The 26055-nt window shown below is 39.7% G+C and overlaps 1 protein-coding gene across 2 annotated transcripts in view; it reads left to right on the top strand.

The window, feature by feature from the left end:
* The window catches only part of vps33a (VPS33A core subunit of CORVET and HOPS complexes), a 29455-nt gene extending 4923 nt beyond the window's left edge, over positions 1 to 24532 (top strand). Inside the window, exons 4-13 of one of the 2 annotated variants that reach the window (XM_068055037.1) lie at positions 596 to 785; positions 2294 to 2410; positions 3198 to 3372; positions 8978 to 9171; positions 11561 to 11687; positions 12029 to 12096; positions 12654 to 12791; positions 16949 to 17086; positions 20457 to 20625; positions 21861 to 24529. In XM_068055037.1, the coding sequence (XP_067911138.1) occupies positions 596 to 785; positions 2294 to 2410; positions 3198 to 3372; positions 8978 to 9171; positions 11561 to 11687; positions 12029 to 12096; positions 12654 to 12791; positions 16949 to 17086; positions 20457 to 20625; positions 21861 to 22054 (1510 nt within the window). In that variant the 3' untranslated portion in view covers positions 22055 to 24529. Of the gene's footprint in view, positions 1 to 595; positions 786 to 2293; positions 2411 to 3197; positions 3373 to 8977; positions 9172 to 11560; positions 11688 to 12028; positions 12097 to 12653; positions 12792 to 16948; positions 17087 to 20456; positions 20626 to 21860 lie in introns of both variants that reach the window. The other variant, XM_068055038.1, reaches the window with a different exon arrangement.
* The last annotated feature ends 1523 nt before the right edge of the window (positions 24533 to 26055 follow it).

The raw sequence follows: 26055 nt of genomic DNA, 5'->3' as shown, positions 1-26055 counted from the left end.
GGTAACATTTGTCTTTTGTATTGTGCTTTTCTGTTTCCGTCATCAGTGTGAACACTTCATTGTCAAGTGTTTTACCTACTGGCACATGAACTTTTCTAATTCCACCTGGAAAATAACCAACTTGTTCTAGTTTAAGTAGATGGTATAAAAATGGTTAAACTGTTGTTGCAGATGCTGCTGTAATTGAATGACCGTCTTTTGGTTTTTAACTGGAGAGTCAAGTTTTTAGGGTGGTCACTCAATAATTGTAAAGAACAACCAGAGAGTAAAAAGCTGGTTTTCAGTTGCTGTATTTTGAAACATTTGTGCACATATGTTTACAACTAACATTAAGTTTATGTGCACAAGCAGGCTGTTTGTGCATGTACATGTCCTGTTGCATGCACAGTCTTTCCCCACTCTTTATGGTTTTATACTGGACAAAAGTTCTCTAGATATAATCAATCACTAGTCAGATAACTAGCATCACTTGCAACAGGAGAATAAGAATGTGAAACCAGAGTGGTAGAAATGGGACTTGAAATTCAGTACAGTCTGCGCATGAACAGTGTAAATCATTACCTAGATAAATTAATTTAAATTTTTTTTATTATAGTGAAGACAGACTTCATGGTCCTCACAGAGATTTCCATATCCTGTTCCTGCCGCGTCGAAGTCTCCTTTGTGAACAGCGACTAAAAGAACAAGGACTATTGGTCAACATCACCCACATAGACGAGTACAGCTTGGATTTAATCCCATTTGATAGTGACCTGATGTCCATGGAAGCTGAAAGTGCATTTCGGGTAACTGATTATCTCATTTCCATTTCAAAGTCTCAAATTTACTTTATGTATCAGATAAATGTATCTCTTGAAATGAACTTGGTTGCAATTTAGGCTTTCTGTATTTGCTTACGTGACTGGATCAATCAGTTATATTTTCCACAGAGCATTCTGAATGGCCTCTGATCGCATTGGGTGTGGTTCTATATATTCTGATCAATGGTCAGGGCTCGTGTGTTCAGTTGAGATCCCCATTCCTACAAAGTTTGGCACTAGAGCCTGATGCACAAAATTAAATGTAAAAGTGAGGAGATAATGTAATTTGAATAAAGTAGAAATATAAGCACGGTATTGTTTGGTCACAGTGGCAGTTCTTTTTCACTGAGTTTGCACTGGATTCTTGCAGCAATTAAATAAGTAATTTGTTCTTTTAAATGTTTCATATTCATCCCAAGGCTTCCAGTTTGTACAATTTATTGTTTCCTTCGTGGCATTTCCCTCCTCAGTTTTCACTATAGCTTTGACCTACTTTCTACTGCTGCTGGACGAGCAGATTGTATTTGTGCAATCAAATACATCATTATTGGCTGTATATTTTTAACAGTGCAAGGGGCCAAAGTGACAAAGGCACACCTGAGTGTATTCAAAGCTGCTTTCTGAGCATTGGTGAACTTTCTAATGGCTCCAAAGTAACTCTCTCTTTGATTGTTAGAAATAGAAAGGCAATACAGCCGATTAACTAACCTGCCAAAACTCTGTACACACTCAGACATGAATAAATAGTCATGACTGAGATATCAGAAGACTGTTGGTGCCTATAGAACTATTCCCATTATGAGTCACTACTTTAAAAAGAGGAAGGAAAGAAGACTTTTTTTTTTGGAGAAGAGGAGAAGAATCCTAAACACTGGCTACAGTTAGTGCACATTGCTACAGGACCTCCTCTTTAGATAATATTCCAAGAACTGCTGTGATGCTAGATGAACAGAAATGCGCACCACATCTGTGCGTGAGCTATGTGGACAGTTGTGGTGCTCTGATTCAACATCTGCCACAGATTTCTTCCTGGCTGCTACTAATATTATTCTGATGTGTTGTCAAGAGTTGTACTCTTGCAGATCAGAATGGATCCTGCCAGTTTTTACTGCTGTCCTGAGTATTAATAAAAGTCAGACAATTAAAACAAGAATGTTTGAGCATTGATCACAATTATAGTTCAAAGCATACTGTTCTTTGGAGTCCAGTGTTAAAATCACATGGCCTTAGACTTTTGATATATATTTTGATCATTTAAAGTGGTCTTTACAAGTTGCTATGCATACTATATGTTGACATTTTATAATTAATATTAGAGGACAAGTGGCGGCAATTGCTTGCTTCTAACATTAAAAAATCAAGTTTGTAATATTTCCAGGAGGTCCAGTGGATCAAATGGGTGCTTTTAATATGTACAAATAGCTGATCTGATTTACTGTTCAGGACCTTGCTTTAGAGAAAGAAATTTCAAGTTTTGTTGTATTTGCAAATAGGAGTGTTATCTAGAGAATGATCAGACCGTTCTATTCCATGTTGCCAAAGGACTGATGACTCTGCAAGCTTTGTATGGAACAATCCCACAGATATTTGGGAAAGGTGAATGTGCGCGGGTATGTTCAAACTTTTTCCACCTTGCTTGTGAGCTTTATGTTCTTCAATGCTGAGAATAAGATTTGAGGATGGCAGTGTTTATAAGCAGATAAGAATGTCAAAAATATACTTTAATATTTTCCTTTTAATTTTAATTAAGCACAGTATTTTAATATGTAAGTTTGAATCAGTAAACAGGACCATTCTTCCATAGGAGTGAAGCATTGTGCTATTTTCCATCTCAAACTTCTGGCGCAGAACATTGATCTTACAAAGTAGATGAACAAGCGTTATCTATGTTAGTGCTCTGGCAGAGTGAATGGATGATCTAATCCTTGCTCATCTACTATGGAAGGCACTGTGCTTCACAGCAGTGGGAGATGCATCTTGGTGTTCCTTGCGAAAAGTTCACTCACCAGTAAGCTTAGGATTGACTTTGCAGAGACTGTGAGGCCTGTCATGCTCTTTATGGTTTTCTAAACTCCTTCCCAGAATGCAGTAATGTCCATTCTGCAGGCATCTCCTCCCTCAAGCTCCCAAGATTATGCTATGGTCAGTCTGTTATCTTGAGCTCGCCCATTCTGCTGCAGAAGTCCTGTACTTATGAAGTCCTGTTTCTTTATCTTTATTGCCATTGGCTCTGTTCCCAGGCCTCTCTTACCTTTTCTTTGTTGTCATTTAGGAGACAAATCTGGTGTAGAGGGTTTCAATATTTTGGGGATTCTCTCATGGAGTGGAGGTGTAATACAAAGGATTTGATTCATGACAGTCGGGTTCGTAATTTTAACCCTGCCCTTTTCTCCCCAGCTTGTGGCAAATATGATGCTAAGAATGAAACGAGAATTTGCTGGAAGTCAGAACCAGATTTTACCTGTCTTTGATAAACTCCTATTACTTGATCGTAACGTTGACTTGTTAACACCCCTAGCAACACAACTGACCTATGAAGGACTGATTGATGAAATATATGGAATTCAAAATAGTAAGTTCCAAAAATCTACAATTGCTGTTGCACTTATAATAAACTAAATAAATGTTTCATTCCTCAGCAGTTGCAAAAGGCTTTAATAGAAAATAATGAGTAAAATATTTTTACTCCAAAGTGTTGAAGAAATCTCGCTTTAGTATATATGAAGCATACAAGACTCAATTTCTGGAGATTTAGATAAGGACCAGCAAGCCAATTAAAGTTTGCCCGAATTGGAACCAATGTTATCCTCTAGCAAACTTCAATTAAGCTGTTTTGTTTTTCCCCAACCTGAAAAAAAGAGTTAACTCTCATTTCTGGAATCTTATAAATGGAAAAAATAAAAAAATCATACATCCACATACTGCTGTTGAAGATCATGTTGACTCTGGAATAAATGCACTGCATAGTGGTGCTGAACCATACGGACCAAAAACGTTCCAGGTTCAACTTTTGGTGTGTGCTGAGTCAGCTTATCTCATCCAGTGTAGCAGTGGTGCAACGGACCTTAGTGTCCCTTGGTCAGGGAGGGGGGAAATCAGCCAGGGCTCCTGCTCCTGTTAGTCAGTGATGTCTTCAGGGCAATACTTGTACTGTCCTTACCCAAAAGCCACACACCAGTCTTGGCTGCAGTGCTGACTCCCATAGCCTGTTGATGCTCACTATTTAGGCTCACACGTAATAAATAGCCGCAGTCAAATTACGGAAGGCTGCTAGTGCCTATGGAACTGTACTGTAGCATAAACCCCTTCAGAAGAGTTTTTTGTCTAATTTCTCCACTTGTTTTATCTGTTCTCCCTATGAGAAAGCTTCACTTGCTACTACACCAGTACTGTTTTAATTGGGAGGCACAAATTAACATATGGAATAAAGTTCCAGGAAGAGTAGTGGAGGGAAAAATTCTGGAATCTTTTAAGAACTATTGGATGTTGAAAATTGGGAACTTCGGGATCAACTAAAATGAGCTGAATTGCCTTCCCCATCCATAATTATCTTGTGAGCATCTTACCACTCACTCATCTTATCAAGTGTTTCTTCACATAGCTGAATTCGGTGATCATGTATGAGAATGTCCATTTTTCACTGACTGAACATATTGAATATCCACACCTAAACTCACTTTGTGTGTGTGTTTTTCCCCTACCCTCAAAACACTAAATTTTGAATTATTACTGATTAGGAAATATATTGAGATTTTGTCTTGAGTGCCTATTTAAGCAACTTTTTAAACAAAATCTTTTTGTATCTGATTTAAAGGAAATAAAATAAATGAATTTAACTTGCATTATTGTTTTCCATTTAAAATTGGGAAAGCTATCCAATACAAAAAAAAGCTTTCGATCAGGTTGAATGATACTATTTGACATATTGTGATAATTTGCTGTGGATAAGGTTACCTGTAAATATTGTTTTGTATCACTTCTCTGTTGTTCCTATTCTTATAAATGGTTTTCACTTACAAGACAGTAAAGAGGCCTCCTGTAATCTCCACCTCCATTTTCTTGCAGAGGCCATTCTTTCCAATTTCAAGGCCTAGGACATTCAGATAAGGAAGTGTGTTAACCTGAATTCCCATTTTTTTTTTTTTTGCACAATGGTTCTAAATATTTAAATGCATTATGAAAATCCATACCCAAAATATTGGACCTAATGAACAAATGTTGTAAACCATGGTGATGTAAATCTGACTAAGTTTCTGAACATGCCCTACTGCACGTAACTAGCATTTGAAGACCCATTCCTTTACAATTGGTTTTAAAGGGTTCCCGTACTTTGTAAACAATTAACACCATATTTGGCCTCTTTTAAGGCTCCCCCTTAAAAATAAGCAACAGAGTTACTCAACTAGATGAACTGATGTCCCAGTTTCATTGGCCATATTAACAGAACTCTTTCCTTCTGCCTTCAAATTTTTTCTGCATATAGATAAATCCATTCTTTGTAGTGCTCAACAAGCTTTCATCAAACAATCCCGCACTCCCAAAATATCTCGAGATGCTTCCCTCTCCAGTGTGAAATTGTGCTTCTTGGTGGTTGCAATACAATGTGTAGTACTATTATGGTAGGTGACAAAATGGAGTATTGATGTATTAACCTTGAACAGAAAGTGTGCCATTTTCCTTGAATTCTTTTATTATTCTCTGGATACAAGCATGGCTGGCATTTATTACTTATCCTTGGTTACCCTGAATACAACTGAGTGGCTTGCTAGGCCAGTTCAGAGGGCAGTTAAGAGTCAACCATGTTGGTCTGGAACTGGAATCACAAATAGGCCTTACCAGGTAAGGACAGCAGGTTTCCATTCCTGGACATCAATGAACCTGTTGGACTTTTATGACAGTCTCAAGACGTCGTAGTCACTTTTACTGGTACCAGAATTTTAACACTGAATTCAAATTCTTAAACTGCGGTAGCTTGATTTGAACTTGTGTTCCTGGATTTTTAGTCAAGACCATTGGATTACTAGTCCAGTAACATAACCATATGCTACCTAATGGAGTGTAATTTTCCTATAAAATAAAACTATATTGTGAAAACTGTAAAGTTCTGGAATTTTGTTTCAGCTTTAAAGATAGCATAAGAAATCAGAGTAGATCCGTGCGGCCCATTGAGGTTACTCTGCCATTCAATGTGATCATGGCTGATCTTGGGCTTCAACTCCCCTTTTCTGCCTGCTCTGCATATCCCTTGATTCCCCGAGACCAAAAATATGTCTATCCCAACCTTAAATATATTCAACAATGGAGCATCTGCTACCCTTTGGGATAGAGAATTCCAAAGATTCACAACTCTTTGAATGAAAAAAATTCTCCTCATCTCAGTCCTAAATGATCGTGCCCTTATCCTGAAATTGTGCCTCTGATTTTAGATTCCCCAGCCAGCAGAAACAACCACTCGGTGTTTACCCTGTCAAGCCCCTTCAGAATCTTGTTAGTTTCAATGAGATCACCCCTCATTCTTCTAAACTCCAGAGAATATAGGCCCAATTTACTCAGCCTCCTGTAATAAGAAACCCTATCATCACAGGGACCAATCGAGTGGACATTCACTATAGTGCCTCCAATGCAAATATAGCCTTCCTTAAATACGGAGATCAAAATGGCACACAGTATTTCAAGTGTGGTCTCCCCAAAGCCCTGTACAATTAGCAAGATTTCCTTATTCTTGTGCTCCAATCCCCTTGCAATAGAGGCCATCATGCCATTTGCCTTCCTAATTGCTTGCTATACCTGCATGCTAACTTTGCGTTCCTTGTACGAGCACACCCAAGTCTCTTTGAACATCAACATTTATAAGTTTCACGTCCTTTAAAAAGTATTCTGCTGTCCTACTCTTATGACCAAAATGAATAACCCCTCACTTCCCCACATTATATACTCCATCTGCCACCTTGTTGCCTACGCACTTAACCTCTTTGCAGCCTCTGTCCTTCTCTCAGCTTTCATTTCCACCTATCTTCATATCAAACTTAAATACATTATTTCTGTCTCTTCTAAGTCATTAATATAGATTGTAAATAGCTGAGGCCCCAGCACTGATCCTTGCAGTCACAAGCCTGCTAACTTGAAAATGCTCAGTTTATCCCTAGTGTTTGCTTCCTATCCATTAACTAATCCTGTAATCATGCTAATATATTACGCCCAACTCCATGAGCCCTTATCTTGCCTATTAACCTTTTGTCTGACAAACATCTTCAGCCAGAAGTGCCAATTGGATGATCCATTTTGCCTTCCTCCTGAAGTCCCCAGCATCACAGATGCCAGTCTTTAGTCAATCCAATTCACTCCACGTGATATCAAGAAACAGTTGAAGGCAGAGACTATGCGTCCTGACAACATCCCAGCTGTAGTACTGAAGACTTTGACATATTCTGTTCCATGGATGAAAGTGATGCTAGTCAGAGACTTGAGATTCCTGGAGATATTTTTGTTAGGATGATCACTTGAGTGCATGCTCCCATCTTGTCTGTAGTAAAGCAAAATAAATCCAACTATCAATTGGAAATAGGTGCCACTCTGTTCATAAATGACATTAGAACAAGATGTTTACCTCATTCTCACAGCACATGAAAGGTGCTACAGGGGAAATTTAATATGCTGCTATTTTTCATTAATTCTGTTTTATATTTAACAAGTATTATTACTTCCTAAAATAAAATAGTGTTCAGATGAAAAATCACTGACCTGAAATGTTAACTCTGCTTCTCTCTCCATAGATGCTGCCTGACCTGAGTATTTCCAGCATTTTCTGTTTTTATTTAAGTAGTTAAATGCATTATTAACTCCATCAGCACGTTTGCCCTAAGCTATGATCTAGATCACTGAAGGAGTGCTCAGGGATGGAAATACATGATGGTACTGGCAACTTTTACTCAAATGAAAATATTCATTCATGTAATTATCTTCCACTTTGTCAAACCTAATGGAAAAAATAACTTAGTGAAAGCAGAAATGGTTGGATCAGTGTGACATGATCTGGACTATCATTCTTTGTAATGTCAATATGTAGATCTCTTTGTCACCTTTGATTGCTCAATGGGATGAAGTGACCATGTCAATCCTGGCAAAGTATCAGTTTAGTATAGAATGTACTTTGTATATGCCTAGACCATTTTTAAATTGTATCACTTCTGTGCATTATCAAAACATGATTAAACTTTTGGTGTGTGTTTTTTATTCTCCTTGGTTAAACTGGATTAAGCTGTAATGTCATGTCCATGTATATACAACAACAGCTTGCATCTATATAGCACCTTTTAATGTAGTAAAACATCCCAAGGTGCTTCACAGGAGCATTATCAAACAAAATTTGACACCAAGCTGTGGAAGGAGATATTGGAACCAATGACTAAAAGCTTGGTCAAAGGGGTAGGTTTTAAGGAGCGTCTTAGATGAGGTAGAGAGGCAGAGAGGTTAAGGGAAGCAAATTCAGAGTTTGGGGTCTGGACAGTCAAAGAAACATCTGCCATTGGTGGACTGATTAAAATTGGGAATGCATAAGAGACCAGAGTTGGAGGAGTGCAGAGATCTCAGAGGGTTGTAGGGCTGGAAGTTAGAGATAGGGAGGGGCGAGGCCATAGAGGAATTTGAAAACAAGGATGAGAATTTTTTTAATTGACATGTTGCTGGACTGGGAATCTGTGTAGGTCAGTGAGCATGGGGTGATGGATGAATGAACTTGGTGTAACTTAGGATATGGGCAGCAGAGTTTTAAATGAGCTCAAGTTTATGTATGGTGGAAAATGGGAGGCCAGCTAGGAGAGCACAAATAGTCACAAATACAGGTAGCAAAGGCAATTCATTTCAGCAGCAGATGAGATGAGACAGGCAATTTTATGGAGGTGGAAATAGGTGATCTTGGTGATGGAGTGGATGTGTAGTTGGAAGCTCATCTCGGGGTCAGTTACGACATCAACTTTGTGAATGGTGTGGTTCAGTAGTCCCTGCCACAATCTCTGTTCCCTGACTACTGTTTCCTTGATAGATTAATTGAGACTCCTCCTTCCCCTTTTTGTCCCCCCCACCCAAAGTAACTGGTCGGTTCCCTTTTTGAAAATGTTGGAAAGATCTATGTCATTTTGATGCTATTCAAGTTTGTATTTGTGACCTTTGTTTTTCAGCGTATGTAAAGCTGCCGCCTGAGAAATTTGCACCAAAAAAGCAAAATGAAAGTGGCCGAGATCTTCCCACTGAACCTAAAAAGCTACAGTTAAACTCTGCTGAAGAACTCTATGCAGAAATTAGGGACAAAAATTTCAATGCAGTTGGTTCAGTCCTTAGTAAAAAGGCCAAGTTCATCTCTGCTGCATTTGAGGTAATGCACCTTTTACAGTCTGAGATTGGCAACCCCATCAGAGGTACAGATTGTGTTCGTAAAGCAAAATACTGCAGATGCTAGAAATCTGAAATAAAAACATAAAATACTGCAAATACTCAGGTCAGGTAGCATCTGTGGACAGAGAAGCAGTGTTAACGTTTCAGGTCAATGACCTTTCATCAGAACTGGGAAAAATTAGAAATGTAATAGAAGCAAGTAGAAGGGGGTGGGTGGAAAAAAGAGCAAAAGGGAAGATGTGTGATAGGGTTGAAGATAGGAGAGATTAAATGATTTGAGTTAGTTGTGCAGGGCCAAAGGGAGTGGTAATGGGGTAAGTAAAAAAAAAAAACAAACAAAAGTGTCGTGAAGAGGTGTGAATGGTAGAATGATGAACAGCTGCTGTCTGAAAGCAAAAACAAGAGTGAGACAAACATTCAAAAAAGAAAAGGAAACAAAATGGGGACAGAGGTTATGGTCTGAAATTGCTGCAAATAAAGTACACAAATTGAAAGAAGTAGACGTAAATCGTTATTTCACTCCTTTACATGCATTTGCTGCTTACAATGCAGTCTGCTGTACATTGGGGAGACAAAATGCAGATTGGGTGACAGCTTTGTGGAACACCTCCGTTTTGTGCGCAAGCATGACCCCGAGCTGCGGGTCACCTATTTTAATTCTGTACCTTGCACTCTCACTGACCTTTCTGCCCTCAGCCTAGTGCAGTGTTCCAATGAAGCTCAACATAAGCTGGAGGAACAGCATCTCATATTTCAATTGGACACTTTTTACAACCTTCCATTCACAGCTCCTCTATTCATATCTTCTGATTCTTTGTGTCTTTACTTGTTCCATTACCATTTCCTTTGGCCCTACGCCACCAACTCTTTTGTCATTTAATCTCTTCTGTCTTCAAAAGGGAAAGTCTGTGATAGGATTGTTCTTTTTCCATTGTCCCCATTCCACCTGCTTAAATGCTTTTACAGTTCTAACTTTTCCCAGTTCTGATGAAACGTCATTGGTTTGAAACGTTTACTCTGCTTGTCCCTCCACAGATGCTGCCTGACCTGCTGAGTATTTCTAGCATTTTCTGTGTTCCTAAACCAGTTAGGTGAAATGAATCTCTGCAGGTCACAACAGAATTAACTTTGCCCCAACACCTGGCTTTTCTGTTCTTTTTTGCTATTTTATAGGGTAAGTTAGTGAATATTGTACTCATTTGTTGCTATAAGAATTTTCTTCACTGTTAATCATGTGGAGAAACAGCCATATTATTAATTATGGGAAAGGGAAAAGGCAATTCACCTGACCCTTTTATAGTTAAAATTTAGAAACTTGTCTGGACAAAAAATAGATTAATTCGAAAGCTTTTGAAACACTCTGATTTGTTGTTTGTCAATAAATAATGTCGAATATATATTACCTGTCAGTCTATATATATATATATATATATATATATATATATATATATATTTCAATTAAGCACCATTATATGTAATTTTGAATGGATATTGTGTGTAGTGTTAGGAACCAAAAAATATTCATTACATTTCCAACACCAGAAGTTACACCTCGACAATTTTAAGGCTTCATTAACACCTCCATGTTCAGACTTGCCCAACTTCTGAAATCTTCCAATGTTTCCATTGTGAAAACAGCCAGCTAGATGGATGTTCCTTAAAATTCATGAAGGATCTAATGCTTCAATTGTTTTTAAAAGCTGGAGTGTCATGTACAATTCTTCAGTCCTGACTCATCAAATGAACTAAGCTTTTTAGGCCTTATTTGTTTAATATAAAGAAGCATAACAAGGTGCAGCTAGGAATAATTGTAAAGACAATCGATGCTTCTTGGATTTGACACTGCTGATTGCTGTAAATAGAAAGTCAGGGACAAATTTGTGAGCTAGGGATGGATTTTCTGTCCAACTTGTCAAACCAAACTGTCTGGCCACTGATTGGATATTCAGTTGCATTTGTAGAACACTGATGTTGCTAATGACGATTGGTGAAGGACAGTATTGTCAAAGCCTTTAGTATTGGGCAGGGCCTTTGGTAGGATGGCAGTTCCATCCTGGAGCTCAGTCCTGTAATTTTCTTAAACAGTGAATTTCACTCTAGTGCATGCCCTGAAGAGGAAGTTGTATGAGGAAAGTCAAGCTCTTGCCTACAGGCAGTGTGTGTCACCCAAACTGGTGGCCCTCTATGATTCTTAGTAGAGGCCTAGGAATAAGTTGCCTTCTTGGGAGAGAAGGGGTAGTGTGAGGAGAAAAACAAATACCTGAATGTAGCAAATCTTAATTTAAAACTAAATTGAAATGTTTGTTTTATTTGAAATAGCTTTATCAAAACTGGTTTATGATTATTATAACCAGAACTGTTTTGTGCAGGGAAGACATAATGCAAAGACTGTGGGTGAAATTAAACAGTTTGTCTCCCAGCTTCCACATATGCAAGCAGCAAGAACCTCACTAGCTAATCACACATCTATTGCTGAACTCATCAAAGACCTTACAGGTAAAGCTCTGAAATACTTCTGTTTTGTTTTTAAAGTATATTATATACATTTCCCCACTTCTTTTGCTGCTAGATATTAAAAGTTTTGAAAACATGAGCAATAGGAGCTGGAGTAGGCCATATGGGCCCTGCAAGCCTGCTCCACCATTCATTAGATCAAAGTTGATATTTGACTTCAACTCCACATTCCCATATCATCCCCATATTCCTTGATTCCCAGAATCTTATTGATCTCCGTCTTGAATATAAAAGTTTTGGAATAATATCTAGTCAAGTAAACTAAATTATAAATCCGTCTCACTGAAAGGTGTCTTTTACTTGCTATAATTGTTTTCTCTTAGCATCAGAAACATTCTTTGACAATCTGACTGTGGAACAAGAATTTATGTCTGGCATTGATACTGACAAGGTAATAACAAAACCACAGCTTGTCCTTTAAGTCTCAATACAGCTACTTGATGCAAATGAAAGTACAGTATCAGCTGGTTGCTATTACATTTGATTCATTTATCAAAAGTCTAGAATTAAATGTCTTTTATTTTCAGTGGTTTTAATTGTAGTATCTGCTGGAAGGCAAACAATTTTATTTTATTTAAAATGTAGGAATAATTATTGAGAGAATTCAAAGCATTTAGCACTAAAGAAGTAACAAATACTGATATGTCAAGTATGCAAGAGACAATCTGAGTTATTTTAATGAATTGTACACTGCGGCAAACGGGGTAAAATTTAATGTTCGATTTGTAGGTAGGTGAAAGGCTATTGCTGTAAAAACAAATTGTGTATGGTCCCTGATGGACCTAGTTTGAGCTGTAATGCTGGTCAAGTGTGTAACCTGAGTGGTTATTCGGTTAGAAGGAGTGAAATGGGTTGCAATTTTTCAGTTTCGAGCCAACTGATAATTAAATATTGTGAGTTTGCTTAATTGGAACTGCCCTGAGTATACATTGCAATTTCTGTCCACAGGTTAACAGCTATATTGAAGACTCCATTGCTCAACAAGAACCTTTGATAAAGATCCTGCGACTTGTTTGCATGCAGTCAGTATGCAATAATGGCCTGAAACAGAAAGTGCTAGACTACTATAAAAGAGAGATTTTACAGGTTGGACAAAATAATTAATCTACTAAACTTCATACTGGAATTAAACTTCTGTTTTTACAATTTGTTTGGGAACAGTCTGCTTGAAGTTCCGAACAACTTGGTTCATTTACAGTAATTGAGAAATATGAAGTTGTTTTTTTCTTTCTTAAGGCACATGTGTCTCCAAACTCAAATGTTTTGCTGAGTAAACTTACAAGTCAGAGTTGAAGGTAAAGGTTGCCAAACTATAAATAGGTTCAGCTATTTAACTCGATTTGCCATAAATGGATGCTGGTACAGTAACAATTACAAGTATAATATTTAATAAATTGCTAAGTTCTCCATGTATTGACTATTACACCGAAGGGCTCCTTCCAAAACCCACACTATTTAGGCTTACAACATCAAGGCAGTTTACATGGTTGACCCATCCCTTCCATGGTCCAAAACTAATAAACCTATTTTGTGAACTGAATGGGTTAGTGTGCCACAGGGCTAACAATTAACATTTTTGTGAGTTTCAAGCTGGAAAGATGTATAGGATGCCACCATGCTCTCCTGATGATTCCCTTAGGTGGAACAACACCATTCTGATAGACCATAAATTTCAGACTATGCTAAAAGTTATATTTGCTGTGAGATGGAATTTTATACTGAGGCAAAATAAATCAGATAGAATTGCAGTTAAAGCACTTAACTCTGATACTTAACAATTTTCTGAACCAAAATTACCACACAGTTGGAATTCTGAGTCCTTTTAACTTCATCTTGCAATACTGTAATGTGTCTTCATGAAGTGCTGTCTCACTGCAACATGGAGTTAAATGGCTGAAACACGTAAACCAGAAATATGTGAAAGGTTGCTAATCCAGATATCATCAGATCAAAGACGGACCTTTCCTAATACGCAGGCATCTTTTGAAACCATTCCAAATTCTTTTTCAACAACTCAGTAATCAATATTAATTATTTCTATCACCACAGTTAGTTGGGAGATGAAAATCAGCTTCTCCTTGCTATCTGAGTTTATTATATCAGCTTCAAGATACAACTTATTGAATTTTATGGCTGGGAAGATTACACTCTTCGTGAAACATATGCATCAAAAGCCATCAAATGTCACACAGACTAAAGAATTTCTGTGCTATTAACTAATGCCTCCAGCTGGGAATTACAGACTGATTTTGCCTATCGGAAGGAAAGCATAATAGAAACAACAAGCATAGTTTCCATTTTATAAATCCCAGTGCCTTATAAGATAAAATTCATATGAAAAGATGTGCCCATCATCGAAAGTTTCTCATTTCAGCTGTACCAATGGTGGGAAATGACATAGTTTTGTCACTTCCCTCATAGGGAAGAAAAAAGGGTAAATCTAGAATTGCATAAATTAAACAGCGCAACTGGCCTGTGTTGGTGCTTATGGTCACTACCACATTATAATCACCGCGAGTAAAGAAATTTCTCCCTATTTCCCTATTGGCTTTATTAGTAACTATTTTGTATTTATACCCCTAGTTTTGGATTTGTCCACAAGTGGAAACATTCTCTCCACATCTACCCTGTCCAGCCCATTCATAACTTTAAAGACCTTTTATCAGGTCTTCTCTTTTCAAAGAAAGAAGCCCCAACCTGTTCAGTCTTTCCTCATGGCTATAATCTCTCAGCTTTGGTACCATCCTTGTAAATCTTTTTCGTGCTTTCTCCAGTGCTTCTATGTTTTTGTATAAAAATACAGTGTGAACTTAGACTATTCTGACATCTTTTTTGGTAGGTAAAATCTGATTTGCTGAAATAGAGCCTTTAATTTGCCCCAAACATTGTAGATATGGAAAAATTGTATGAATAAGCAATATCTGCCATAGTTGCCATCCCTTCCTGTCAATGAAGAATGACTCCAGATTATTGAAGCACTTTATAATGTGCCAGCTCAAGGTAGGTAATCTTATCCTGTCAAGCAGGTAAGGCATAAAGCAAGAGAGGAAACATAATCTGATTTGAAAGAGTATAGGTGAATTTCCCAGCCACTTTCAGCACATTTGTAGTGCATAATCAGAACAATTACATTTTTGTGGTAGAAAAATCATGTAGAGTCTGTTTTGCCAGATTCTCACTAGTCATCACTTCCCCCGAGTTCCCTCATGCTTTTTAGTCCTTCACAGCCTCATTTAAGTATAAGATAATGAAAGCCAATGACTCTGCAGTATAATTTCCTGATTTTCTATTTGCATTGAATTCAGAGTAACTGAGAATTGTAAAGTGCAGCTGTTGCCAGGATCAGCTGAGATAGGTATCGATTTTTCACCAGCCACAAACCATCTTCCCAGCCCCTGCAATTTTGCTGACACACCTCTGGACCTGCTTCTCATTGTTTGCAGCAAGTTCACACCACAAGCAGATTTTTCTGCTGTCCCTGTCCTCACATTGAAGTGTTCCCATGACCAGTTGTGGCATTTCATATAGGCATACCTTGATATGCCATTATCGAGGAGGAGCAGCAGCACAGGACGGAAAAAAAGGGCGATGAGACAATATTTCAGAAGGATGCAACATGCATTATATTACCTCCTTTATTCTCTCCCACCACCCTGTTAATTGTATATTAATTATGTTTAGTTATATGCAGGTGATGGACATTAATTGGGGTTTCACTTGAGCACATATAAAGAAACACTTATTGAAAGTGGTGTGGTTGAGTTAGGAGGTTTATGCTTGTAATGTTTCACTTTGTAGATAAATGTAAGACTGAGTAAAGATTGGCTTTCCAGATTAGAACACACCATGGTAGAGTGTGCAAGTCTAATGAGGGTCTGACTGAGGAAATTTGTACAAGTACACTCCACCAAAGAGGCAGTAGGAAGCTCTGTCCCCTACTACGTGACGACCTGCAGCCAAACTCATTTCCCAGCACGGCTCTCTCTCTTTCTCGACTACGAAGTCAACCACCGCACTCAACTTTTATGGAACTCGCTCAATCATGCATTCATAGCCAATCTTTGTTGTATGGACCAGGCTGCTTTACAGTCATGCATTCGCAAGGTGACCTCGCCATCTCCCACTGCAAGAGTGCCTCTCCACAAGCTCTATGGCTTTCTCCTACAGGGTTTAAGTTTTCAGATGAAATTCCCTCCAGTGGCCTGCCTGTTGTGGGCATTGTGCTCTGATTTCTCCTGCAAGAGCATTGAGTAAATGAGAGGAAGGCTAGCTTTTGAGTGAATGTGTGCCAAGTGGATTAGAAGAGCTGAAGTAAGATATGTGAAAGTATTAGTCTGTTAAAGTGGAGGAAGGGGTTTTAAGGTTCTGCTTGTTTGTACTTCCTGTTAAGGGAGTTGGTTAGCCATACTGCAAGATTCTGAGTCAGAGTGCCCCCCACCACCAAACCAGAATGAATTGTACTAGTGTGTCTTTAAGCAGATGAAGGATATGCTGGTACCCCAGAAGAAAATAGAGCATGTCTCATGTTACCTTGCTCTCCTGCTGAGGTCATTGAACTTCATTGGGTACTGATCTGTAGTCCTGGAGTAAGAGGGTTGCCATTCCATTCAGATGACACAAATAAGATTCCTGGCAGTTTTGTTGTCTCCTTAGCCTGTTTCCTCCAGGAAGTTCTTGAAGATTGGAGTCAGTAAAAGTTTTGTTGGTTTCTCAGTGCCTATGTGCCATCCGTTGTTGCCTTACCCGGCTGTTTGTTCTAGTGGCTTATCCTGCAGATGTTCTTGGAAAAGTATAAGAAAAAGACTGCGACATACAGTGAAAATATCGGAGTCAAATGAGTGATCCAAGCACCACTACTTCATTAATTGGTTGTCATATTCTGCTTCTGGATTGTTCATCCAGAACTGCCATTTTAAAGGCTGCACTTTAATTTCCATGCATACCAGCAGACATCACCCATTTTTACACTAAATCTCTGGACTATTGCCGAGTGCAAATCTCTTTCTACCAGCGTAAGAGTGGCACAAATCATTACAGGGGAATTCATTCATTTTTTTTTATAAAGTAAAACATCTAAACATGTAGTTGCATATTTTCTTTATGATTGTTTATTTACTTCATTTTATGAGTACCAAATACAATTGGGATATAAACTTCTTTTGTGAATTTAGAGGTCTTGATATAAACAAAGGGACTTCATTTTCTGTGCATGACTGATTTATAATGTTTATTATATATTTCAGACATATGGTTATGAACACATTTTAACTCTGAATAACCTTGAAAAGGCTGGGTTACTGAAACCTCAGACTAGCACCAGAAATAATTATCCCACTATAAGAAAAACTCTGCGCCTTTGGATGGATGACATCAATGAACAGGTTAGTTGGTTTAAAGACCTCCTTCATTGTGAATGACAAATGTCAATACAACAAATAGGTTTTAAAATGAAAATTTTAACAGATGTTGGTGTAAATACTTTTAGTCTCAGAATAAATTCAAATTAACCATATTCTAAAACCGATGAAGTGAAAGTCCTTTATTTTTTCACAACATTCTCATTGTCTGGAATGAGTCTGAGGAGGAGTCTACCCAGATCATATAAATGGAAAGCAGGCTGATTAGTTCCATTCATCTGGCAAATCAACATCATAGATGTCTGATACATTGTAGCAGAGCAGGAAAAAGATAAACACTTTGAACTGAGGATTTTTGATGCAACAAGAAAAGTAATCCTTCAGGAATCTATTCACTGAAAAAGGAAATTATAATCGTCACTGGGAAAATTTCTTCATTTTTCTGGGTACTATAACAGTCATAGAGCCATAGAGAGATACAGCACTGAAACAGGCCCTTCGGCCCACCGAGTCTGTGCCGACCATCAACCACCCATTTATATGTTCAGCTCCACTCGTGACTACTCAGATACTGAAGCAGTCCGTGTAGAAATGCAGCAAGACCTGGACAATATCCAGGCTTGGGCTGATAAGTGGCAAGTAACGTTCGCGCCACACAAGTCCCAGGCAATGATCATCTCCAACAAGGGAGAATCTTAACCATCTCCCCTTGACATTCAACGGCATTACCATCGCTGAATCCCCCACTATCAACATCCTAGGGGCTACCATTGACCAGAAACTGAACTGGAGTAGCCATATCAATACTGTGGCTACAAGAGCAGGTCAGAGGCTAGGAATCCTGAGGGGAGTAACTCACCTCCTGACACCCCAAATCCTGTCCACCATCTACAAGGCACAAGTCAGGAGTGTGATGGAATACACTTCACTTGCCTGGATGGGTGCAGCTCCAACAACACTCAAGAAGCTCGACACCATCCAGTACAAAGCAGCCCGCTTGATTGGCACCCCATCTACAAACATTCACTCCCTCCACCACCGACGCACAGTGGCAGCAGTGTGTACCATCTGCAAGATGCACTGCAGCAATGCACCAAGGCTCCTTAGACAGCACCTTCCAAACCCGCGACCTCTACCACCTAGAAGGACTAGGGCAGCAAATACCTGGGAACACCACCACCTGCAAGTTCCCCTCCAAGTCACACACCATCCTGACTTGGAGCTATATCGCTGTTCCTTCACTGTCACTGGGTCAAAATCTTGGAACTCCCTTCCTAACAGCACTGTGGGACTGCAGCGCTTCAAGGAGGCAGCTCACCACCACCTTCTCGAGGACAATTCGGGATGGGCAATAAATGCTGCCAGTGACGCCTACATCCCATGAGTGAATTGAAAAAAAAACTAATCCTACATTAATCCCATACTCCCTACCGCATCCCCACCTTCACCTATCTACACTAGGGTCATTTTACAATGGCCAATTTACCTATCAAACCTGCACGTCTTTGGCTGTGGGAGGAAACCGGAGCACCCAGCGGAAACTCACGCAGTCACAGGGAGAACTTACAAACTCCACACAGGCAGTACCCAGAAATGAACACGGGTCGCTGGAGCTGTGAGACTGCGGTGCTAACCACTGCGCCACTGTGCCGCCCCACTTGAAACTCACTTGAAACATCCAACAGCTTTTTTCATTATTAGTAAAGCGATCTATATTGCCAAATAAGCACATTCTTACTTGCAGAATATATTGTGTAGATTTTCAACATACATTCTTGTGGATTGCTAGTAGAAATGAGGTGAGCTACAATACTTCCCATTGTTTGTCTCTGCCAATCTCTTTACCGCAGACCTCTTTTATATGACTTGAGCTCATCAGACTCATTTAACTGAAAATGGAGGATGGTGCGATTGATGTAAAGGGCTGGATTTTACAGCCGCCCCAACATTGGGGGTCGTGGCAGGGGGAGGGGGGGGACTGGAAAATGCCTCTGGCGGAAGGCCCAGCTGATATTGGCGGTGGCGCGGCCTCGTGGCGCCCCCCCCCCCCCCCCCCCCCCCCTTCCCAACCCCTCCGCTGCTCGGCGACAGGAGCAAAATCTGCATATTTTTTAAAATGCAGATAAATTAATTACTTACCCACTCCACCATCCGTCCTGCTCCGATCTGCATCCGGAGATCCGAGGCGGAACACTGGTGGGGTGGGGGAAGCAGATACGTTTCTCTGTGCAGGAGGGGGCGGGAGCAGCGTCAGAGTAATTTAATTGGTCTAGGGGATGGTGGGCAGGGGTAAAGTTTAAAGTATATAAGCTTTGTAGGGATGCAGGTCAGGTGCACCAGGTAACTGTTTTGATGTGGGGGAGAAGAGGGCAGGTACCTAATTCTATTGGTATGGGTGGGGGGTGGGGGGGTCAGGATCGTTATTTAATTTAAAAAAAAATTAATGTCCATTTAAATTGCAATCTAGGGCTTGAAGCCCTTTAAAAATGGCGTCAGTGCCTGTGCAGTGGCTCCTGACGCTATTGCTGGGGACGGACCGCCCACCCCCTCCATTTTATCGTGGTCGGAGAGGGTCCACCCAGCTATTTAAAGGAGCCGCCACGTTTAATATTACGGCAGCTCCATGATGTGCGGTCTGCCATTGTTCACATCTGTCGCCGATGACGACGGCAGCGTAAATTGCAGACCAAAGACCTCTAGTGTTGTCAATAGATGGCTTATGTCAGAATACTCAGACTGGGAGCAGGTCATGTTTCTGGAGGTAGCGATAGTAGTTACTGCTTTCATTGTTTAATCATAATATGAATTAATGGTATTCAAGAGCACCTTCAAATGTTTAATGGAAGTTGAGTCATAGAGTCAGAGTCATACAGCACAGAAACAGGCCCTTTGGCCCATCGTGTCTGTGCCGGCCATCAAGCACCTAACTATTCTAGTCCCATTTTCCAGCACTTGGCCCGTAGCCCTGTATGCTATGGCGTTTCAAGTGCTCATCTAAATACTTGAGGTGTCTAACAGACGTGGGATTTATTTTTAGAAACCAGCTCTTATCTTAATTTGTCTTTGACTGTTGCAACAAAGGTTGATAGTCTTGAGCTGGCTACTTGAACAGGGATACATTAGTTTTAACCAGTTATCCAAGAAGAGTCAAACATTTTCCCCTTGCATGTCTTTTTCATTTTCCCCTGTTGGCTAACTCGTTGATCAAATTTCTTACGGTTCGACTCAATTGAAATCATTTAATGTACCAAAATGGTTACGTCATTTGAAAATTGTCTTGCAATACAATAGCAAATATATTTTCATGACTGAGTTTAAATTCCATATTGCAGTTTTAAGCTCCTTTAAAATGGTCTTCAAAGATTTTATGTAATTAAATTTTTCAATATTACAGAATCCCAATGATATCTCTTACGTATACAGTGGTTATGCCCCTCTCAGTGTACGGTTAACACAGTTGCTGGCTCGACCTGGATGGCGAAGCATAGAGGAAGTATTAAAGATGCTGCCAGGACCTCATTTCGATGAAAGGCAACAACTGCCTTCTGGATTGCACAAAAAACGTAAGCAGCCAACAAAAATTTGTATTTATGTAGCATCTGTAAGGTAGTAAAACATTCCTAAGGCATTTCGCAGAAGTATTATTAAACAAAATTTGACACTGATCCACATAAGGAAATTTTGGGGCAGACAACTGAAAGCTTAGTTAAAGAGTGGTTTCAGAGCTTAAGGCTTTGGCAGCTGAAGGCATGGCCACCAATAGTGCAGCAATTAAAATCAGGGATGCTTAAGAGGCCAGAAATGGAGCAGCGCAAATGTCAGAGGGTTTCAGGCCTGGAGGAGATTACAGAGATAGGGAGGGGTGAGGCCATGGAGGGATTTGAAAACAAGGGTGAGAATTTCAAAATCAAGGTGTCGCTTAACCAAATTATGTCAACGAGCACGGGGATAATGGGTAAACGGGACTTGGTGTGAATACGAACATGTGCAGTAAAGCTTTGGATGTCCAGTTTACAGAGGGTAGAAAGTGTTAGGCCAGCCAGAGTCAAGTCTTGAGGTGATGAGGAAGGGCAATATAGAAATAGTTCAGCAACACTGTGATTGATTGATTGATAAGGCTGTGTTTCTACTACAACTTCAGCATCACTGCAAAGCAGTTCCTATTTCACGCTGATAAAGGAAACACAGGTCTGGACAGCTCTGCGTATTGGTCAATACTGCCACAGAAACAGATTTCCTGGAGATGCAGCTGGCTAAAGACTGTTTCAGAAATGGATTTATACTAATCCATAATCTCAATGCCAAATACAGAAATTTCCTATTTTCTTATTTGAGAACTATTCGGTCGTTTTTATTTTGAAGGCTCTTCCGAGAGTCCAGAGAACTGAAAGTACTGAATCAGACATCTAGCAAGTCATAATGGGTAGTGCATCCTTTTCTCAGTTCCCTGTATCTTCCTGCAGCGTGCAAATATGTTTGTAGAAACAAATTGCAAGACTTTGTTGCAATAGTGTTTATCATTTTCTTGCCACAATGTTCTCTTTTTAAATATTATAAGGGAAGAATTTCACAAATGGAATATGGTGTGCCATGTGGTTTTATTCCATAGGAAATGCATTTTCCATTGTTGGTTTAAATAGTTCCTTTGGTGGGTGGGGTGGGGGTGAAATGAAGTGGGAAATCATTATCTGAAACTGCTTGGAGGGGCAGACTTAAGAAACTAATGAAGAATAAAATATATTTTTTGAGAAAGCTGTACAGTGTATAAAATCGGTGTTGTTTCTTTCCTGATCTCTAGGCCAACAGGGAGAGAACAGAGTTACTCTGGTGTTCTTTCTTGGAGGTGTGACCTATGCTGAAATTGCAGCACTTAGATTCTTGTCCCAGATGGAAGAAGGAGGTACAGAATATATTATTGCCACCACAAAACTGATAAACGGAACAAGCTGGATTAAATCTATGATGGACAAATTAGAGCCATCTCTATTCTAAAAGGACAATGTGATGGACGGTATTAATCCCGATGAACATTTTTTGTTTGGCCCCAGATACATTTGGAAAGTAAATTAAATTTAATATGTTTGTTGAGAAACTGAATTGAGCACAGGATGGGATGCAGAAAACATTTCTTATGTGGGCATAGATTCGCATTCAGCTACATTGCCCCTTCTGAGCTGTGCTTTGCTCATTTGATGGAGTCGTGCGTGGAACTGAAATGCTTAGGAATTTAGTGTGCTTCAAAAATCACATTAGAACTGTCTGAAATGTTTCTATCTACAGGCGGAAGTCGAGCGTTCATGCCACTGAGTAGATTTAATTTGCATGCAGACATTACACAAATTCCAAGCACTTGGGTTTCCTCTGAAACGTGAAGTGCTGGTACATGTGCACAAGCACATGTGATGCATGGTACATTGCATGTGAGGTGCATGTACATTGGCATCCTCAATTTAGAAACTGATGTGCTGAGTGCTACAGTGTAGGAAACCTGGCCAGTGCGAAGGAGATATTGTCATCGAATGTGCTTCATTTGTGCCAGCTTGGTAAGTGTGTTGTTTTGAAGATTTATTCATTCTACTGGAATTCATAGTTGAAATTTCACCATCTTAAACTCCTGTTCTGACTTCTGTTTGCTTTTTACCAGATCTGAAATGATTAGAAGCTTTGTTGTCCTGTGAGGGTAAAACTAAATCTCGAAGCACTGGCCTTTTCAGCTTTATTTTCAATGTACTGTTCTGTTTATTGAATGGTTGCATAGTTTCAGGAAACATTGCATCATGAAATCAATATTCCATATTTAGTGGGTGTGAAAGGAGTTTCAGCAAAAAGTTTTACCTTGTTATTTAAACAGAAAATGGAATAATGATTGGGCTTTATACACTACTTTAAATTTTTTTAATTCTAAATCAATTTATAACATTTCATCTATACAGAAAAGCAAAGGTTGTTCAGGAAATGATTCATATGTATAGTTAAACTGACCTTTTCCACTTCAAATGTTTCTATTTGTTTGGGGACAATTGAAGTGATGAAATGCATGCAGTAATTTCTCCCATTCAAATACTGTTTCTTTCCTCAATAAACTAACAAATTTTTGCAGGAGGAATGAACAGTTATGATCTGAGTCACATGAGTGAAATGACTTGTAGAGTCATCGTCAGACAGCACTGAAACAGGCCCTTCGGCCCACCGAGTCTGTGCCGACTATCAACCACCCATTTATACTAATCCTATATTAATCCCGTTTTTCCCTCTCTCATCACCACCTTCCCACAATTCTCCTACAACCTACCTACACTAGGGGCAATTTTTTTACAATGGCCAATTTACCTAACAACCCCCAAGTCTTTGGCATGTGGGAGAAAACCAGAGCACCCGGAGGAAACCCACGCGGTCACAGGGAGAACTTGCAAACTCCGCACAGGCAGTACCCACGACCGAACCTAGGTCGCTGGAGCTGTGAGACTTGTACTTTGAGCTAATATGTAAGACTGTCAATCAGTAGTTTTTTTTTTGCCCTAATGCACTGTTTGACAATAGGCTGATTCTGTGTGGTGACCATCATAATACTGTAACCATACATCAGTTTTAGAGAAACAGGCCATTTGGCCCACCAAGTCTATGCCAACGTTTTTCACCACTTAATTTATCTAGATCATTTATTGTCCATCCCGAGTTGCTCGGAGGGGATTAAGAATCAACCACATTAATGTGGGACTGTAGTTGCAGTACACCAGAGGTTACAGGTTCCCTTCCATGTAGGAGAGACATTAATGAATGATCATTTTCTGGTGCCAGCCCTAAACAGTCAGATTTAAGAATTCAATTTCATAACTTGCCGCAGTTGGATTTAAACATTCAACCTCTGGTCTAACCACTAGTTCGGTACCATTTAACTAGACTACCTTATCCTGTTATTTCTTTAAAGAATTATAAATGAATTAATTCAGATTAGTCCGACCATATTTCTAAAAGTTTGGCTAAATGTAATCTGCCTTTAGAAATCCATGCAGACTGCTCCTGATTAACTTGTGTCTCTTCATGTGCTTAATGAAGTTGCAGCATTTATGAACTCTAGTAGTTTTAGTTCAGTTGTTGGTAAACTAACAGACTCCTGATCTGCTGGCTTATGACTTGCACATTTAGAGGCTTTCTTGAATACTGTTGGGTCATTAGTATAGTGATGATCAAACAATAAAAGTGATAACTATTCTCCTTTCACAGCTCTCCTTTCACAGAATATTGGCAAATTGAAGTCTGAGCCCTGCTAATTGGGTCCTGGTGATTTTGTTGTTTTTTAAGTAACTTGTCTGTAGCATTTCTCTTTGAATAATCGTCAGTTCTACAATCTCAGTATACAGCACCTCTGTGAAAACTGAGTCAAAGCACACATTTAGTGTCTCTGCCATTCACTACACATTTAGCTCCCTCACTTCACAGCCCTTTCTTGATGATTTCTTCAGGTAATGTACCTTTTTAATTGCAATTTAACACTGCAAAATTAAAATTAAATGCATTTGGGGACATATTTTTCCTCACCACAATCTTCCTTTAGATTATGGTGCAACTGTAATAAAAATGTTCACCACTTTGCATTTATAGACTACCTTAAGCAACAACAACTTGGATTTATTTAGCACCCTTAATGTAGTGAAACATCCCTCAGCACTTCATAGGAGCAATTCTCAAACAAAATTTGGCATTGAGCCACTTTAGGAGATATTAGGACAGGTGGCCAAAAGCTTGGTTAGAGGTAGGTTTTGGGGTACCATAATGGGGGAGGGAGAGAGAGAGATAGAAGTTTCGGGAGAGGATTTCATAATTCAGGGCCTAAGCTACTGAAGGCTCAGCCACCAATCATAGAGCAATTGAAATTGGGGATATGCAAAGGGCCACAATTGGATAAGCGCATAGATATTGGACAGTTATAGGGCTGGAGAAAGTTAGCAATGGGGCGGGGTGAGGCCGTGGAAGGCACAAGTTAGGATATAGGCAATAGAGTTTTGGTTGAGCTCAAGTTTAGAGGGTACAAGGTGGAAGGCAAGCTAGGAGAGTATTGGAATAGTCAATCTCGAGGCAACAAAGGGTTGGATGCGGGCTTCAGAAGCACGTGAGCTGAGATGGGCAGTTTTATGGAGGTGGAGATTAGCGGTGATGGAAGGAACAGAAGCTCATCTCGAGCTAAACACAACACCAGGATTGTGAACAGTCCAGCTGAACATACCCAGACAGTGGGGAGAGATGGAGTCATTGGCTGGGGAATGGAGTTTGTGGCAAGGACCGAAGACAATGACTGCAGTCTTCCCAATATATAATTGGATAAAATTCTGCTCATCCATTACTGGATGTTGGACAAGCAGCATGGCAAATCCAAGGCCGAGGGACCGAGAGAGGTTGTGGTGAGACAGAGCTGGGTGTCATCAGCGTACGCATGGAACCTGTTGTGTTTTTGAATGTCGTCTCCAAGGGGCAGCATGAATATGAGAAATAAAAGGAGTCCAAGGATAGAACCTTGGGGAACTCCAGAGGTAACAGCGGAAAGAGGAAGAGAAGCCATTGCTGATGGTTCTCTGGCTACGACTGGATAGATAGGAATGGAACCAGCAAGAGCAGTCACACCCTGCTGGACAACAGAGGAGAGGTGTTGGAGAAGGATCATGTCATCAGTTGTGCCAAAGGCTGCAGGTAAGCCAAGAAGGGTGCAAAGGGATAGTTACTGTGGTCACAGTCACATAGGATGTCATTTGTGACTTTGATGGCCGTTTCAGTGCTGTGGCAGGGGCAGAAACCTAATTGGAGGGGTTCAAACATGGTGCTGCAGGAAAGGTAGACATGAATAAGGAAGGCAACATCACAATAGCTATGTGGAGGGGAGAAAACAAATGTCAATGACTAGGTTATTATATTGAGTTGCTCAACCCAATAGCTAGCTATTGCACTGACTGGTAATGAAAGTTGGCTGTCACTAACATTGTCATGTAATGTGAGCCTCA

Source organism: Heterodontus francisci, chromosome 23 (genome assembly GCF_036365525.1).
Source record: "Heterodontus francisci isolate sHetFra1 chromosome 23, sHetFra1.hap1, whole genome shotgun sequence".
Taxonomy (NCBI): domain Eukaryota; kingdom Metazoa; phylum Chordata; class Chondrichthyes; order Heterodontiformes; family Heterodontidae; genus Heterodontus; species Heterodontus francisci.
This window is presented reverse-complemented; position numbering and strand designations above follow the sequence as displayed.